The following is a 17,235-nucleotide window of genomic DNA, read 5'->3' as shown; positions in this document are numbered from 1 at the left end:
AGAACCAGTAATCTCATCATAAAAGGCGATTAGATTAGTCAGGCATGACCTTCCCTTGGTGAATCCATGCTGGCTGTTCCTGATCACTTTCCTCTCATGCAAGTGCTTCAGGATTGATTCTTTGAGGACCTGCTCCATGATTTTTCCAGGGACTGAGGTGAGGCTGACTGGCCTGTAGTTCCCAGGATCCTCCTTCTTCCCTTTTTTAAAGATTGGCACTACATTAGCCTTTTTCCAGTCATCCGGGACTTCCCCCGTTCGCCACGAGTTTTCAAAGATAATGGCCAATGGCTCTACAATCACAGCCGCCAATTCCTTCAGCACTCTCGGATGCAACTCGTCCGGCCCCATGGACTTGTGCACGTCCAGCTTTTCTAAATAGTCCCTAACCACCTCTATCTCCACAGAGGGCTGGCCATCTCTTTCCCATTTTGCGATGCCCAGCGCAGCAGTCTGGGAGCTGACCTTGTTAGTGAAAACAGAGGCAAAAAAAGCATTGAGTACATTAGCTTTTTCCACATCCTCTGTCACTAGGTTGCCTCCCTCATTCAGTAAGGGGCCCACACTTTCCTTGGCTTTCTTCTTGTTGCCAACATACCTGAAGAAACCCTTCTTGTTACTCTTGACATCTCTGGCTAGCTGCAGCTCTAGGTGCGATTTGGCCCTCCTGATATCATTCCTACATGCCCGAGCAATATTTTTATACTCTTCCCTGGTCATATGTCCAACCTTCCACTTCTTGTAAGCCTCTTTTTTATGTTTAAGATCCGCTAGGATTTCACCATTAAGCCAAGCTGGTCGCCTGCCATATTTACTATTCTTTCGACTCATCGGGATGGTTTGTCCCTGTAACCTCAACAGGGATTCCTTGAAATACAGCCAGCTCTCCTGGACTCCTTTCCCCTTCAAGTTAGTCCCCCAGGGGATCCTGGCCATCCGTTCCCTGAGGGAGTCGAAGTCTGCTTTCCTGAAGTCCAGGGTCCGTATCCTGCTGCTTACCTTTCTTCCCTGCGTCAGGATCCTGAACTCAACCAACTCATGGTCACTGCCTCCCAGATTCCCATCCACTTTTGCTTCCCCCACTAATTCTACCCGGTTTGTGAGCAGCAGGTCAAGAAAAGCGCCCCCCCTAGTTGGCTCCTCTAGCACTTGCGCCAGGAAATTGTCCCCTACGCTTTCCAAAAACTTCCTGGATTGTCTATGCACCGCTGTATTGCTCTCCCAGCAGATATCAGGAAAATTAAAGTCACCCATGAGAATCAGGGCATGCGATCTAGTAGCTTCCGTGAGCTGCCGGAAGAAAGCCTCATCTACCTCATCCCCCTGGTCCGGTGGTCTATAGCAGACTCCCACCATTACATCACTCTTGTTGCACACACTTCTAAACTTAATCCAGAGACACTCAGGTTTTTCTGCAGTTTCGCACCACAGCTCTGAGCAGTCATACTGCTCCCTTACATACAGTGCTACTCCCCCACCTTTTCTGCCCTGCCTGTCCTTCCTGAACAGTTTATAACCATCCATGACAGTACTCCAGTCATGTGAGTTATCCCACCAAGTCTCTGTTATTCCGATCACGTCATAGTTCCTGTTAAACCCTTGATTTGTGCTGGAAATGGCCCACCTTGATTATCATACACATTGTATAGAGAGTGATCACTTTAGATAAGCTATTACCAACAGGAGAGTGCGGGGTGGGGGAGAGAAAACCTTTTGTAGTGATAAACACCCATTTTTTCATGGTCTGTGTGTATACAAACATCTTCTGTATCTTCCACAGTACGCATCCAATGAAGTGAGCTGTAGCTCACGAAAGCTTATACTCAAATAAATTGGTTAGTCTCTAAGGTGCCACAAGTACTCCTTTTTAAGATCTGTGAAAGTGAGGGATCATTTTTCAGGATAAGTTGTAAATCTTTGATGATGCGCTGGAGAGGTTTTAGTTGGGGGCTGAAGGTGACAGCTAGTGGCGTTCTGTTATTTTCTTTGTTGGTCCTGTCCTGTAGTAGGTGAATTCAGGGTACTCTTCTGGCTCTGTCAATCTGTTTTTTTCACTTCAGCAGGTGGATATTGTAGTTTTAAGAATGCTTGATAGAGATCTTGTAGATGTTTTTCTCTGTCTGAGGGATTGGAGCAAATGTGGTTGTATCTTAGAGCTTGGCTGTAGACAATGGATCATGTGGTGTGGTCTGGATGGAAGCTGGAGGCATGTAGGTAAGTATAGCGGTCAGTAGGTTTCCGGTATAGGGTGGTGTTTATGTGACCATCGCTTATTAGCACAGTAGTGTCCAGGAAATGGACCGCTTGCGTGGATTGATCTAGGCTGAGGTTGATGGTGGGATGGAAATTGTTGAAATCATGGTGGAATTCCTTAAGGGCTTCTTTTCCATGGGTCCAGATGATGAAGATGTCATCAATGTAGCGCAAGTAGAGTAGGGGCGTTAGGGGACGAGAGCTGAGGAAGCGTTGTTCTAAGTCAGCCATAACAATGTTGGCATACTGTGGAGCCATGCGGGTACCCATAGCAGTGCCACTGACTTGAAGGTATATATTGTCCCCAAATGTGAAATAGTTGTGGGTGAGGACAAAGTCACTAAGGTCAGCCACCAGGTTTGCCGTGACATTATCGGGGATACTGTTCCTGCTAGCTTGTAGGCCATCTTTTACATCCTTTTAGAACACACCATAATCAACAAGATCCTTCACCACACAGGAGAGACTTCAGGAGAGTTTTCGTGTTTACACGAGGACAAAGCATGACAGGTGATGAGCACCTGCAGTGCCCATTGAGATCAGGATTTAGCTCATGGTGGATACAATGTCTCCTCAGCTGTGTTCTCAGGGTGCATTGCAGAGAAGGAAGATGAAGAGCTCATTCTTCAGCCATTCTGACCTTATGCAATGTGTAGCTGTTTTTAGAAAGGCAAATACAGCTCTAAGCCCCCTTATCTCTATGCCTTTCTCTATCCTGGGGATAGCCAAGGTCCAAAGTGGAAGAAAAAGGTACAGTTCCCAAACAGAGGATGTAAACTGATGCTGCGTTTAATGAGGGATTTTTCTTTCTTTTATTTTTAAGATGGCAAACCAGTGGAGATGGATCCCCATCACATTATAATAGAAGATCCTGATGGTTCCTGTACATTGATCCTGGACACTCTGACGGGTATTGACTCAGGACAGTACATGTGTTTTGCCACCAGTCCGGCTGGTAATGCCAGTACACTAGGAAAGATCCTTGTTCAAGGTAAAGTCCTATACAGATACATTGTTTTAAAGTGCTATTCACCACTTCCCTGCTGTGTATTATATTAGGTATGTGCATTAAAACATGCAGGCAGTTCTGCATTACGTTCCTGGCATGTCCTCTTTGAAGCACCCTCTGATAGCTCAGGAATAGCGAATCAGAAAGTCAAATCTCTTTCTTGGTCTGCTACCAATGGGAGGGATCCAGTCAGGCCACAGACCTGTGTTGTATGTTTTGATTGTTGTCGTGTTTATTAAGTTTATTCTTATTTTCTAGTGCCACCGAGGTTTGTGAACAAGGTTAGAAATGCTTATTATGTTGAAGATGAAGATGTTCAGTTTACCTGCACCATTGAAGGAGCACCGTATCCTCAAAGCAGGTCAGTTCTTGGAGTTATTTCTTGACAGAAACCAAATGTTTGGGTGGTTTCCTCAAGAAATTTATTGTAGCAATTGTGTGGGAGGGAAAAACCTTCAAATAATAATTGATATGGGACTCTATCAGATCTAATGTGCTGATGTATATTTTGGGGTTCCTTTAACTATCCTCACCCAGCATGCATTCACTTCACCAACCAAGTGTTCTGGGCAGTCCATCATGACATTCTTTCTAGCAGCGGAAACTCAGTACAGCATCCTCTGAAGCCTGGCAATGCTGCTCTATGCATTGGCTTGAGGCATTTCATGAGAACACCGTAAGACTCTGGTTTTCCACGGGGGATGAGTGTGCTCCCTCCACAGTGATTCACATCCCTGAAAATGCAGAGAGCATGAGTTTTAGCTGGGACCTAAACTTGTATCTCCGGCCTGGGAGTGTTTTGCTCTGCCGACTGGGTTGATGGGCGAGTGACTCGTTGAAATGTCACATTTTGCCTTAGACTTGCTATTTTCCATGCACAGGTGGTATAAAGATGGTGCCCTGCTGACAGACATCAATAAATACCAGACTTTTAGTGAGCCACGGAGTGGCGTGTTAGTCTTGGTGATCAAAAATGCTTCTAAGGAAGACATGGGACACTATGAATGTGAAGTAAGTTCAAACAGATTTCAACAGCTGCTGTTTGACTCATCATAATGTAAGAATTTCTTCTCTCTGGGGACAGATTTTTGACTGTGTTATTGCATCTGAAGTGTTACACACAGCGTACCAAGAAGCTCAAAATAAAGGAGGGATGGACCCAACTGTTCGGGGATACTCTGATCTGAGATTTTGGTTCATCAATTAATATAACAATGAGGCAGTTTGGAAATCAGAGTCAGAGCTGAGTTTAGATTCCAAATCTACCCCAGGCAACATTCAAATGTTCTGATGTGGAGTTTTGCTTTGGGCTCATCACTAAATTAAAGAGATCCAGACAAACATCCAGACAAGAAAAAGCACTTTTGGGCTTCAGCCAAAAGGGCAACCATTGAAATTCTCTTTTATTTCAAAAGATTAGCAGGAAGTAACTAAGAAAATCAAATCATATATGTCAGGGCAGGCAATTTCAATTACTTCAAAAAAGAAATTGCACTTCATTTTTTGTAGTAAGTCAGTAGTAAATCCTTAGTAGGAAATTAGAAAAGGAGTACTTAGAATCATAGAATCATAGAATATCAGGGTTGGAAGGGACCCCAGAAGGTCATCTAGTCCAACCCCCTGCTCGAAGCAGGACCAATTCCCAGTTAAATCATCCCAGCCAGGACTTTGTCAAGCCTGACCTTAAAAACCTCTAAGGAAGGAGATTCTACCACCTCCCTAGGTAACGCATTCCAGTGTTTCACCACCCTCTTAGTGAAAAAGTTTTTCCTAATATCCAATCTAAACCTCCCCCACTGCAACTTGAGACCATTACTCCTCGTTCTGTCATCTGCTACCATTGAGAACAGTCTAGAGCCATCCTCTTTGGAACCCCCTTTCAGGTAGTTGAAAGCAGCTATCAAATCCCCCCTCATTCTTCTCTTCTGCAGGCTAAACAATCCCAGCTCCCTCAGCCTCTCCTCATAACTCATATGTTCCAGACCCCTAATCATTTTTGTTGCCCTTCGCTGGACTCTCTCCAATTTATCCACATCCTTCTGGAAGTGTGGGGCCCAAAACTGGACACAGTACTCCAGATGAGGCCTCACCAATGTCGAATAGAGGGGGACGATCACGTCCCTCGATCTGCTCGCTATGCCCCTACTTATACATCCCAAAATGCCATTGGCCTTCTTGGCAACAAGGGCACACTGCTGACTCATATCCAGCTTCTCGTCCACTGTCACCCCTAGGTCCTTTTCCGCAGAACTGCTGCCTAGCCATTCGGTCCCTAGTCTGTAGCTGTGCATTGGGTTCTTCCGTCCTAAGTGCAGGACCCTGCACTTATCCTTATTGAACCTCACCAGATTTCTTTTGGCCCAATCCTCCAATTTGTCTAGGTCCTTCTGTATCCTATCCCTCCCCTCCAGCGTATCTACCACTCCTCCCAGTTTAGTATCATCCGCAAATTTGCTGAGAGTGCAATCCACACCATCCTCCAGATCATTTATGAAGATATTAAACAAAACCGGCCCGAGGACCGACCCTTGGGGCACTCCACTTGATACCGGCTGCCAACTAGACATGGAGCCATTGATCACTACCTGTTGAGCCCGACAATCTAGCCAACTTTCTACCCACCTTATAGTGCATTCATCCAGCCCGTACTTCTTTAACTTGCTGACAAGAATACTGTGGGAAACCATGTCAAAAGCTTTGCTAAAGTCAAGAAACAATACATCCACTGCTTTCCCTTCATCCACAGAACCAGTAATCTCATCATAGAAGGCGATTAGATTAGTCAGGCACGACCTTCCCTTGGTGAATCAATGCTGACTGTTCCTGATCACTTTCCTCTCATGTAAGTGCTTCAGGATTGATTCTTTGAGGACCTGCTCCATGATTTTTCCGGGGACTGAAGTGAGGCTGACTGGCCTGTAGTTCCCAGGATCCTCCTTCTTCCCTTTTTTAAAGATTGGCACTACATTAGCCTTTTTCCAGTCATCTGGGACTTCCTCCGTTCACCACAAGTTTTCAAAGATAACTATCCTGAAGGATGACCCAACACTCTCACAAATCTTGGGAGACAGGCCCATCCTTGCCTACAGACAGTCCCCCAACCTGAAGCAAATACTCACCAGCAACCACATACCACACAACAGAACCACTAACCCAGGAACCTATCCTTGCAACAAAGCCCGTTGCCAACTGTGCCCACATATCTATTCAGGGGACACCATCACAGGGCCTAATAACATCAGCCACACTATCAGAGGCTCGTTCACCTGCACATCCACCAATGTGATATATGCCATCATGTGCCAGCAATGCCCCTCTGCCATGTACATTGGTCAAACTGGACAGTCTCTACGTAAAAGAATAAATGGACACAAATCAGATGTCAAGAATTATAACCTTCATAAACCAGTCTTCATAAACTTCAATCTCTCTGGTCACGTGATTACAGACATGAAAGTTGCGATATTACAACAGAAAAACTTCAAATCCAGACTCCAGCGAGAGACTGCTGACTTGGAATTCATTTGCAAATTGGATACAATTAACTTAGGCTTGAATAGAGACTGGGAGTGGCTAAGTCATTATGCAAGGTAACCTATTTCCCCTTGTTTTCCAAACCCCCACCTCCTTCCTCAGACGTTCTTGTTAAACCCTTGATTTGTGCTGGAAATGGCCCACCGTGATTATCATACACATTGTAAGGAGAGTGGTCACTTTAGATAAGCTATTACCAGCATGAGAGTGGGGTGGGGGGAGGTATTTTTTCATGCTTTGTGTGTATAAAAAGATCTTCTACACTTTCCACAGTATGCATCCGATGAAGTGAGCTGTAGCTCACAAAAGCTTATGCTCAAATAAATTGGTTAGTCTCTAAGGTGCCACAAGTACTCCTTTTCTTTTTGCGAATACAGACTAACACGGCTGTTACTCTGAAACCAGTAGGAAATAAGTAACATAAATTGCACTGAACTGGGATGTGGACACTCAAGGGATCTGCTTCATGAGTATATTTCCCAAGGGCCAGATTCTTCTACTGCGGGATCCAGCTGACTTCTGTTGAAGTTACTTGAATCTTGCCCTTGGATTTAGTTGAGCCATTTATGCAGTCCTGTATTGCACATATGGCCTTGGCTGCAGTAGGGTAAAGTGTGGATTGACTGTATAAAATTATCCTACATTTTACTGAGTATTGCTTGATTCTTGTTAGCTGACGAACAGATTAGGTTCAGCAAGGAGTGGAGCGGATCTTTGCCAGCAGAGTGCAGCATTACTGGCCCAGGAGAAGAGAGGAGACCAAGCCATTACTATAGAAGGTATGACCCTTTGCCAGCTCTGTAAGTATATCATTGAATTACCCTAAAGTCGTCATCTTGAGGGCTGAATATATTTGCCATCTTATCATACAGTCTTATTCATGTTGATTGTCAGCGTACATGTGTCTGTATGTCCAATTATGCGTGTATGCGTATACTGCAGATCATGTATACCCATCACGTACTTAGTTGATTTCCAAGCCGATGAAATCAATGGATTATCTTACCATATAATGTTTATGGAATCCATTAAATGGCAAAGGAGGAGCAGCTTATTTTGCTGCCACTAAGTCTGGTGATTTTGTGATTCTTTCCATTTGATCTAGCAATAGTAGTGTTTCAGTCTAGAGGCAGAATGTGATATGAGCTACACTGAGGAAAGACCGGACTCAATAACTAAAGCACAGCAGAAATACGGTGGTCTCTAAAATGACACAGGAGAATATGTGGAATTGTCAAAGAAATACATCTGATGGATCAGCTGTATTTCCAAGCACGTGTGTGAATAAGTATTAATTTATCTGTTAGCAAGAGATATATTGATATTAAACATCACATGTTCATGGAATCCATTCCTTTTTTATGAGTGTTTTTGGTTTGTTTATTTAACTTAAATTGGTAAGAAGAATCCAGTGGAGAGGTCTTTCTCTTCATTTCTTAAGAGGGCCGTTGTCCTAAGTTATCTTGTTCTTTGAATTATTTCTACCATAAATATGTAAAGAAAACAAACTACACCCTTCATAAGTGTGCTTAGGCAACACTGAATGTCAGAGGTTTGCAAACAGCTAAGGAAGTTATTTTTCTCCTTCCAGTGATTGTGCATAGATACATTCCATTGTAGCTGTATGTGCATTCAGTGCACTCAAGTGGGAGACTTTTGCCAGCAGTACCCTAGAGGGCACATGCCCCCTGCTTCCCTTGTGCTCAGAGCTGAGGGCATAAAAGGGGCATGGCTGCTGCCTCCTTCTCAGTTACTTCTGTGGCGAGAGTTGGGAGTTCCCTGTGGCTCCTTAGCTTCAGTTAGCCGATCTCTAGACAGAGATTTCTCTAAATGCATATGGTTCTAATGATAGTTTAGGCTTAAGATAGTTTAGTATGGTTTAGTTTATTAGATAGTTAGTTCTTTCATTTGGGGGCTTAGTATGGAGAAATCTCCAAGATTCAAACAATGTGCCATATGCAGGCATAGAAGCTGGAACTAGGGGAGCTGCTGCTGCACCCCCTGATGGCTTGAAGTGGTTTCCATTATATACAGGGTTTACAGTTTGGTTCAATGGCTCTCTGCACCCCCCACTATAAAAATTGTTCCAGCACCCCTGTATACAAGGCATAATCCTAGTTACAGATAAGCACTAGAGAAGAGAGAGAGAAACATGGAAGGAAAGCAAGAAACTCACCACCTGGAGTCATCCTCCTGGATCCTACCGTCTCTTGAGGACGACACACTGCTCGAGGCCAGAGAAATGAGCAGCCCCTGAGAATGGGGACCCTGTCTCCCTCGTAGCCACAGTTAGTCAGGAACCTTTTCTCACAAACCCAGCCCCAGCTAACGGGGCATCCCTGCCTGGAATACTCAGTAATAGACTAGCCTGAGCAACAAGTACAGGAAGTTCTGCTCCAGAGCAGGCCGCAGCCTGGGCTCTGTCATGGATGCCTTCCTTCTTCCCTGGTCAAGCCATCTGCTGTATGCATTACCTCCAGTCCTTCTCATTTTGAGGGTGATCAGGAAACTAAAAAAAGACAAGACAACCATAATCTTTGTAGTGCCGGCCTAGCCAAGATAGTACTGGTTCATGTACCTACACCAACTCTCCATTTAGTCACTCATAACTTTACCCCTTGTTGACAATCTCCGGCTCAAAACCAATGTCTCTGCATCCCAACTGGCAATCTCTCCGCATGGATGATCTCTTGTTGAGTAATCAGGAGAGATTATGCTCCCAAGATGTCCAAGCGATCTTGGTAAGCAAGAGAATGGATTCCACCTGAGTGACATGCAGTGAAATGGAAAAGGTTTTTGATCTGGGCAGAATCTCACCATTTATCACCAAATCTTACAGTGGTTAGACACATACTGGACTACCTACTGCATCTAACATTTTCTGATCTCTCAGTTCACTGAGAATCCATCTGGCATCTGTCTCTGCAGTACACCTTGTAGTGGCTGGCTTTTCTATCTTTTTGCATCTCGTGGCTTCCAGATTTCTAAAGGGTCTCGTTAATGTGTATCTTCTCATGTCCAATCTGGGGGTACCTTTGTGGGATCTGAATCTAGTTCTGACCCATTGAATGGGTCCCCCCTCTTTGAACCTCTGGCAACATCATCCCTTTCACTATTATCAGTGAAAACAGCATTCTTGTTAGCAATTACCTCTTACTAGGTGAGTCCAGTGCTGCTAGCACTCTTAGCTGACCCTCCTCTCACAGTTTTCCACAAACACAAAGTTTCCCTTAGGTTGCACACTAAGTTTATGCCAAAGGTGGTATCAACCTTCTACTGGGGGAGGTTTAGATTGGATATTAGGAAAAACTTTTTCACTATGAGGGTGGTGAAACACTGGAATGCATTACCTAGGGAGGTGGTAGAATCTCCTTCCTTAGAGGTTTTTAAGGTCAGGCTTGACAAAGCCCTGGCTGGGATGATTTAACTGGGAATTGGTCCTGCTTCGAGCAGGGGGTTGGACTAGATGACCTTCTGGGGTCCCTTCCAACCCTGATATTCTATGATTCTATGATTCTACTTTAATCAGATAATTCATTTCCCAATATTCTCCCCAACACCTCATCCTTTCAAGGCTGAAGAAAAGCTTCATGCCTTAGATGTATGTAGGGTTTTGGCATTTTACATAGACTATACAAATCTTTCAGATCCTGCCCCAGAATCTTTGTAGCCTATAGTGAAAGAATCAAGGGAGAATCAGATGCAGTTCAGTGTATCTCATAATGGATTTCTGACTGCATCAAGCTTTGCTTTGATCTTGCTAAGGTCTCCCTTCCACGCAGGATAACTGTGCTCCACTGGGGCTCATTCCACTTCATCAGCCTTTTTGAGCAACATTCCTATATGGGACGTGCAAAGCAGCAACATGATCATGGGTACATACCTTCCCCAGACACCATGCTATTACACAGGCTTCCTGAGAGGACGTCAGCGTCGGCAACTTGGTGTTGCAGTCTCTTTTCTAGTAATCTGCAGTCCCACCATCTGTAGGAAAACTGCTGGTGAGTCACCTCCTGGGCAATGTATACAAGCACAATCACTTGGGGAGGAAAAAATGGTTCCCTACCTGTACAATAACTGTTGTTCTTCGAGATGTGTTGTGCACACATACAGTCCATGACCTTCCCCGCTACTTCAGGAGTTAGATACACGGCGGTGCAAAGTAATGGAGAGGGAGGTGATAGCCGTATGCCTTCTGTGCTCTCTGCTCTGATCACACAAGAGTAGGGCCACATTCAATGCTTATTGGTACTGCTGGCAAAAGTCTCTGGCTCGAGTGCGTTGGGCTTACATGCAGCTGTAAAGGAATGTATATGTACCCAACGCATCTCAAAGAACAAGGGTTACTGTACAGGTAAGTAAGCACTTTTTCGCATCACTGGCATTTGAATAGTGACAGCACTCAGGATTTCAATGGGGGCCATGACTGGGAGAAGTGTACTCTTGACAATTACTTTTGCCTTGAAGCTAGTGTTAATGTTGGGAGTCAGAAACCATAGACTACCCAGATTAGTGTCCAGGCCTATAATTTATTTAGCCTGTTTGGAATCGTTATATGTTTCTAATGACCTAGAAAAGTTGGAATTTATTCATTATTCCCCCTAAGCGTCTGAATTCTTATAGAAACCCAGATAATCTCATACATACGCACATAATTATTTTCCTCTGCTTTATGCTCACTTCCATTGTGGCTTTGTATTATGGTGATCAAATCACTGAGGACTGCAGGGGAGAACTTTATTGGGATTATCAATAGCATAACTTAATCGGCTGGAGGGGTGCTGTTTCCGTAATATGCCCTACTCAGGGAGCGAATATGTTGAACCCAGAATGCTGATAAAAATGTACAAAACACCACCAGCGTGGCATATCTTGGTGCATTTACCTTGTAGGAGGCTAAACTGAAATTTATTATCATTTAAAGCAAGTTAGAGGAAGATGTTGTAATAAAAAGTAAGAATTGCAAAACTGCATTAAAAGTGTTGTTTAGTTTATAGCGTTGTGAGCATTTAAATTCACGTTGGAATTACTCATGTTTGTATATCATACATTTGTATAGTTCATATAAAAGAAATTATTTTGTGGCGTTGATTGAAGAAATCTAACACGGCAATTGCCTGCGGGCACCAGAAGTACTGTGAAATAAAACAATTTGTTGTTTAAACTGGAGAGATACTGGTTGTGACTAGTGGTTATTGGGTTCAAATTGGCATTGTCGAAGGAAATACGGTCCCAATGCAACTGCAGTTAGTCAGTGAAAGATGGTTCAGGGCCTTCCAGAGCAAAATGTTAAAATGAGCCGAAGTCATCCCTGTAATAGCTTCATTGCATTCGATGGAGTTGCACCAAGGATGAATTTGGCCTAATACGTGTAACTGAGAAAAGAACTATTGGTTATTTAACATCCAATAATCTATCTGGATATATCTGCTGGGAAGCCAGGCTCCCCTGGCAAAGAACAGAAGGACAGACAGACTTGATGAGAGCCATCTCTTTCCATCCTTATGATTCTGCATTTTGGTGGCGATGTTATTGTTTATGACTTCAGCAGGAAGATAAGCTATCACAGTGTGATATTATTACACTGGAGAACAGGCATTGGACCTGGCCCGCTCCCACACACCAGCACTGTTTCTGAGAGTTTTACCTATTTAATAGTTGTTTGCTGTTGGCTGTATGGTGTGATGGTTGCCAGTTCTTCCTGTGACTCTCACAGAGACTTTTGTTGCTATTGGTTTTTTCCTTGCCATTGTTTTACTGTTACCTCTCAGTTTATTTCACTGAGCCAAACATTGTTTATTACTCACAGTATTAAATTAGTAAATCCTGTTGTCCACAATTAGCAATCCAGGGACCAAGCCTGCAATTTGTAGAGTTAAATTCTGCCCTCAGTTAGCACCTGGCATTGAAGTCAACTGAGAACTGATTTAAAAACAGAAATCCAAATTCAGGAAGAATTTTAGGACTTTCACACAATTATTTGTAGGGTTAAAGAGAGAGAGAGAGAGTGTGAACCTTTCTATTTGAGTTTAAGTTGAATATCTGCTTTGCAACCAATCTCCTTGCTGCTTAATTTAGATGTCGCAAATCTTTAAAGACATGCTGATTCGTCATGGCTCTAGCTTTCATGTTTAACATCATAATTCAGCAAATTATTCAACCCAGGTTCACTAACTTGCAATCAACTCACTTTTAAAAACAAAATGGCAACATTTCTGAAAGTTATTGAATTCCCATCATCTCTGACTGGCATGGTACAGACTAGGAAACGACAAATGTAAAGCTTTTTATTAGCAGGAATAATCGTAGCACAAGTGGAAATAAGCAAGATTTTGCAGAAGACTGAACACTGGGATGGAGCGTGTTTATAGCAGGGAAATGGGAATCCGGCTTCCTGGGTTCCGTTCTTACCTCTGCCACTGGCTCCATGCGAGACCTTTGACAAGTTACTTAATCACTCTGTGCCTCAGTTTGCCTGGTAATACCTGTCTCACAGGATAATATTAAGTGTTTTGAGATCCTCGAAGGCAAGATTGCTGTAGAAGCACACAGTATTTTTAGTTCTGTTTTTCCCACTATCCTGCCGAAGAGCTAGAGAATGTGGGTTTGCTCCCTAGACTTTTTAATAGTTCCATTTTTAGGGTGAAGATCAGGATATTATTAATATTTTCATTGTTCTCTTATTATTAATTTACTATTATTATTGATGTTTATTTTTAGTTTAGGGCTGGCAATGTGTTCAGCACAGTACTGTGCACAAAAACATCTTTAGGTCCATCTCAGTCATAGCAAACACACAAGTATTGTTTCCAAGTAAAGGCTTCTAAAGCTATAACACTGCTTTTCCAACCACAGTTGTTTTTCTTTACAGAAAAAGTAGAATACTTGTATTTCATACAGAGCAGTTTAGAAAATTCTGTTCTGTTTGTGAATTGTCTGCAGTGTAATTAGATTCAACAGTTGGTAGATCAAGGGGGGGAAATTCAGTAATCATCTTCCTTGATATACATGATCAGCGCATACTGTGCAATGGAATATTATGGTTTTCTGAGGGGGACAAGGTAGGATTTACAGATTGTAAGAAAAATCACATTGGACATCATCTTTCATGCATCTCAAAGTTCTGAGGGTTCTATTTGCCTTCAAACGCATTCTTGTAATCATTTCATAATGTGTGAGCTGTTGGTTTAACATATTAACAAAAAACGTAGACTCGTTGGCTGAACCTAATGCTTAGAGCTGTTAATCTGCTTATCAGGATCTTCTGCTTTGCAAAGCTGTTTTTCTAAAATGCTACAAAAAAGTTGAAATGATAAATCCTACGAATAGTTCCTGAATTCCCTCATCCTACTTTCATGTGGTTCTATCCTTCATATGGGATTGCTTCAAACCTATCATATCTCGGAGAGTCTATATAAACTGCCATGCACTAAATTAAAGTTTTAATTTAAATATTTAGGGCCCATATACCCCATTTAATTTATGATTGGCGCTCTTGTGCCCAGTCCTGCAGAACTTTTGTATACAAAATCTCCACTGACATCAGTTGGGAGTTATGCATGCAGAACAACTGGGACTGTTGTCAGCTGGAAGGAGTGCAAGATCAGACATTGATAATGGGAATTGTGTGCAAGGACAGAGAACAGTGTATTTAGGTTTCGCAGTATATTTATTTAGGCTTAATAAGGTGCAGTTCAATAAAATACCAGTTACTAATGACACATATTTATTGATATTTCCTAACTGAACATTTGATACAGTTCTTTTCTGTGAGACAATTTTGGATATTCACTAAATACATTTTTAACGATCAACTAGTATTCAACATACAGTAACTGTTAAAAGAACCTCATAAAATATCTTTTATCTACATAGTATATCTATTGCACACTAATTAATTTTCATAAATATATTGGGCCTGATTCTCATTTGCTTACTTTGGTTTAATCAGGAGTAACCCCAATGACATGAGAAGAATAGGTCCCATCTGGAGGAGTATTTCTGTTAGTTTTGTTATATCCACATTGTTTATCTATTTGGGAATCTTGACTTAAAGGGTTCCTGATTTTATGAACATTTCTAACCTGGATGCAAAAGCAAAATACTGTTTAAGGGCCCAGTCCAACTTCCATGTAAAGCAAATTTTAAATAGTTTCAAAAGTTTTCCAAGTTACTAACAAAGTATTTATATAGGCTTAAAATTTTATTTAATTTTGAAGACAAAACATTTGCAAATAATTTCTTCCTATATTTAATAGCTACAGTCTAAATTCTAGATTCTAGGTCCGACACTGGTTTCATTTAAACCAGTGTAAATATAGTGTAACTCCATTGGCTTTAATGAAAAAAAATCTAGTTTTACTTAGGTATAACTGAGAGCAGAATCTGGCCGTCTGTGTTTGCCTAACAGAAACTGGAAGACAACATGGAACAGCCACCTGCTCTCTTTTTTCAGGCATTTGTGAAACTAGCACTCCAGCAGGGAAAACATGGAACTCTATACCCAACTGAGATATTGACATCAACTTCTGCACAAAATTCTCATTCACCCCAGTGGGATTTCCATGCTTAGCATAATGGCAGGATGGGGCCCTTGTAAGTTAAGTGAAGGTGAAATTAAATTTCGAATATTCTGTCTTATAATGTAAATATATTTTGAATTTTTTAGTCTATAGATATGTTGGTGACCATTTAAAGAATCAGGATTTGCTAAAAGATGTAACAGAGGTTAGATTCCCCTGCCCCCGTCCCCCTCATATTTTGAACAGGAACTATCTGTGATATCTCAGATATTGCTGTGTAGTAACTCTTGGTAACTGTAATTTTTGGACGGCAGCCACTGTTACTGTAGAGATAATGACTTGGGACAAGAAACAGCTTTATTTCAAAAACAACAATGAAAATTTTGCTGTTCACTTTTTAAGTGTTTTTTTAATTATACAAACTAAATAACAACAATGCTGGAGCTTATTTGCTTTATTAAGCTGGTTGCTGGAAATATAATTCAAAGGAAAACTTAGCCCTTTAGAAGCTCACTAACTTGTCACTGAACAAAGAGAGGGGCTTGGGGTCTTGTTTTGCAAAATCCCACTTATAGTCAGCAGTTCAGAGTGCATTAAATACAATCTAGTTCATATGGTGTCATGACGCTGTACCAGCAGATTGGTAGAAAAAATGATGAAAATCTCTATTAGCTTTTGAAATGTTATACCACTTTGCTTTTCCTTTTTTATTAAATCTCTAACTTAAAAAAATCCTATCTGAAATCTTTATGTAGTCACCTCTAAAGCAGTAGTTTATATTATTGGGCCATAGAAAGAGAGCTATACAGAGTTAATATGCATGGATGGAGCAGACATATGCATACTGTAGGTATATAGATGGACTCTCATTTTGTGGGGCTTTTTTGTGCTAATTTTCTATAATTTTTTTTTTCATTTTGAGAAGCTTGGATCTTGAATCCAGTTTGCAGAAGCCTGAAAACTGACTGATTATTTAGTCCGGGAAACTCCTTTTCCAGAAACATGACAATCATAGGTTAAAGGATTCCAGCTCTGCTGAATATTCCCTATAGAGACATATTTTGATCTCTCACATGGTAGCTTGCAGAAGTTTTGATTTTCCAAAGACAAATGCCAGGTTATCAAAGTGGGAAAAAATAGGCCACACTGGGAATCCCCAGTACTGATCAGAGTCACTAAGGATATCACTGCAGATAACCACAGAAAGCACGGATGGGATGATACGTGCGTTTTTTCACTCAAGTTTCTCTTGATTAACTTAACAAAGTTAATTTAATCATTTCAGCTTTTGCCTTTCTTTAACCCCATGCTGTTCATACTGTTTTCTTTGTAGTCACTGAACAAGAGACTAAAGTGCCCAAGAAAACCATCATCATGTAAGTGCTTTTTTTTTTTTTTAAACAGTCATGTTTTGACTTGCTGCCTATGCATGATCCAATAACAAGCCTGTGTTTGTTGGCCATGCAAGTGTGTTCATTCCCATCCCATCCGATTTCTTGGTATTTTGTGTTATGAAATGTAACAACCTGAAAAATGTAGCCATCCCTCTCAAAAAGCAGGAACACTAGAGTTTAGACTCAGTCTGGGCCAAATTCTTCGTTCAGATATATGAGCACAGATCCCACTGATGTCAATGGAAATTGCACTTGAGTTTGAGAAGGTAGAATCTGGCTCAATAACACGACACATGACATTGTTAGAAGCAAGTTCATGGCTTGGACATGAAGCAGATACTGATAATTGACTTCCTTGTACCTTTGTTAAATTATGATGAGTGTGTATGAAACAACAACTGAAATATACATAGAAACAAAAGCTGAATACCATCTTTTACTCGTTTTATTATTCTTGTATATTCTTATAATCTTCTATTCATTTATATAGCACATTGGGTCCCAATGGCACCATGTAGGTGTG

The 17,235-nt window shown here is 41.8% G+C and overlaps 1 protein-coding gene across 6 annotated transcripts in view; it reads left to right on the top strand.

The window, feature by feature from the left end:
• The window catches only part of OBSCN (obscurin, cytoskeletal calmodulin and titin-interacting RhoGEF), a 315,598-nt gene that overhangs the window by 234,834 nt on the left and 63,529 nt on the right, over nt 1-17,235 (top strand). For 5 of the 6 annotated variants that reach the window (XM_075126052.1, XM_075126054.1, XM_075126053.1 and 2 more), the window contains 4 exons: nt 3,077-3,244; nt 3,521-3,623; nt 4,144-4,273; nt 7,470-7,575. In XM_075126052.1, the coding sequence (XP_074982153.1) occupies nt 3,077-3,244; nt 3,521-3,623; nt 4,144-4,273; nt 7,470-7,575 (507 nt within the window). Of the gene's footprint in view, nt 1-3,076; nt 3,245-3,520; nt 3,624-4,143; nt 4,274-7,469; nt 7,576-16,651; nt 16,695-17,235 lie in introns of all 6 variants that reach the window. The other variant, XM_075126055.1, reaches the window with a different exon arrangement.

This window comes from Caretta caretta, chromosome 2 (genome assembly GCF_965140235.1).
Source record: "Caretta caretta isolate rCarCar2 chromosome 2, rCarCar1.hap1, whole genome shotgun sequence".
Taxonomy (NCBI): Eukaryota; Metazoa; Chordata; order Testudines; family Cheloniidae; genus Caretta; species Caretta caretta.
This window is presented reverse-complemented; position numbering and strand designations above follow the sequence as displayed.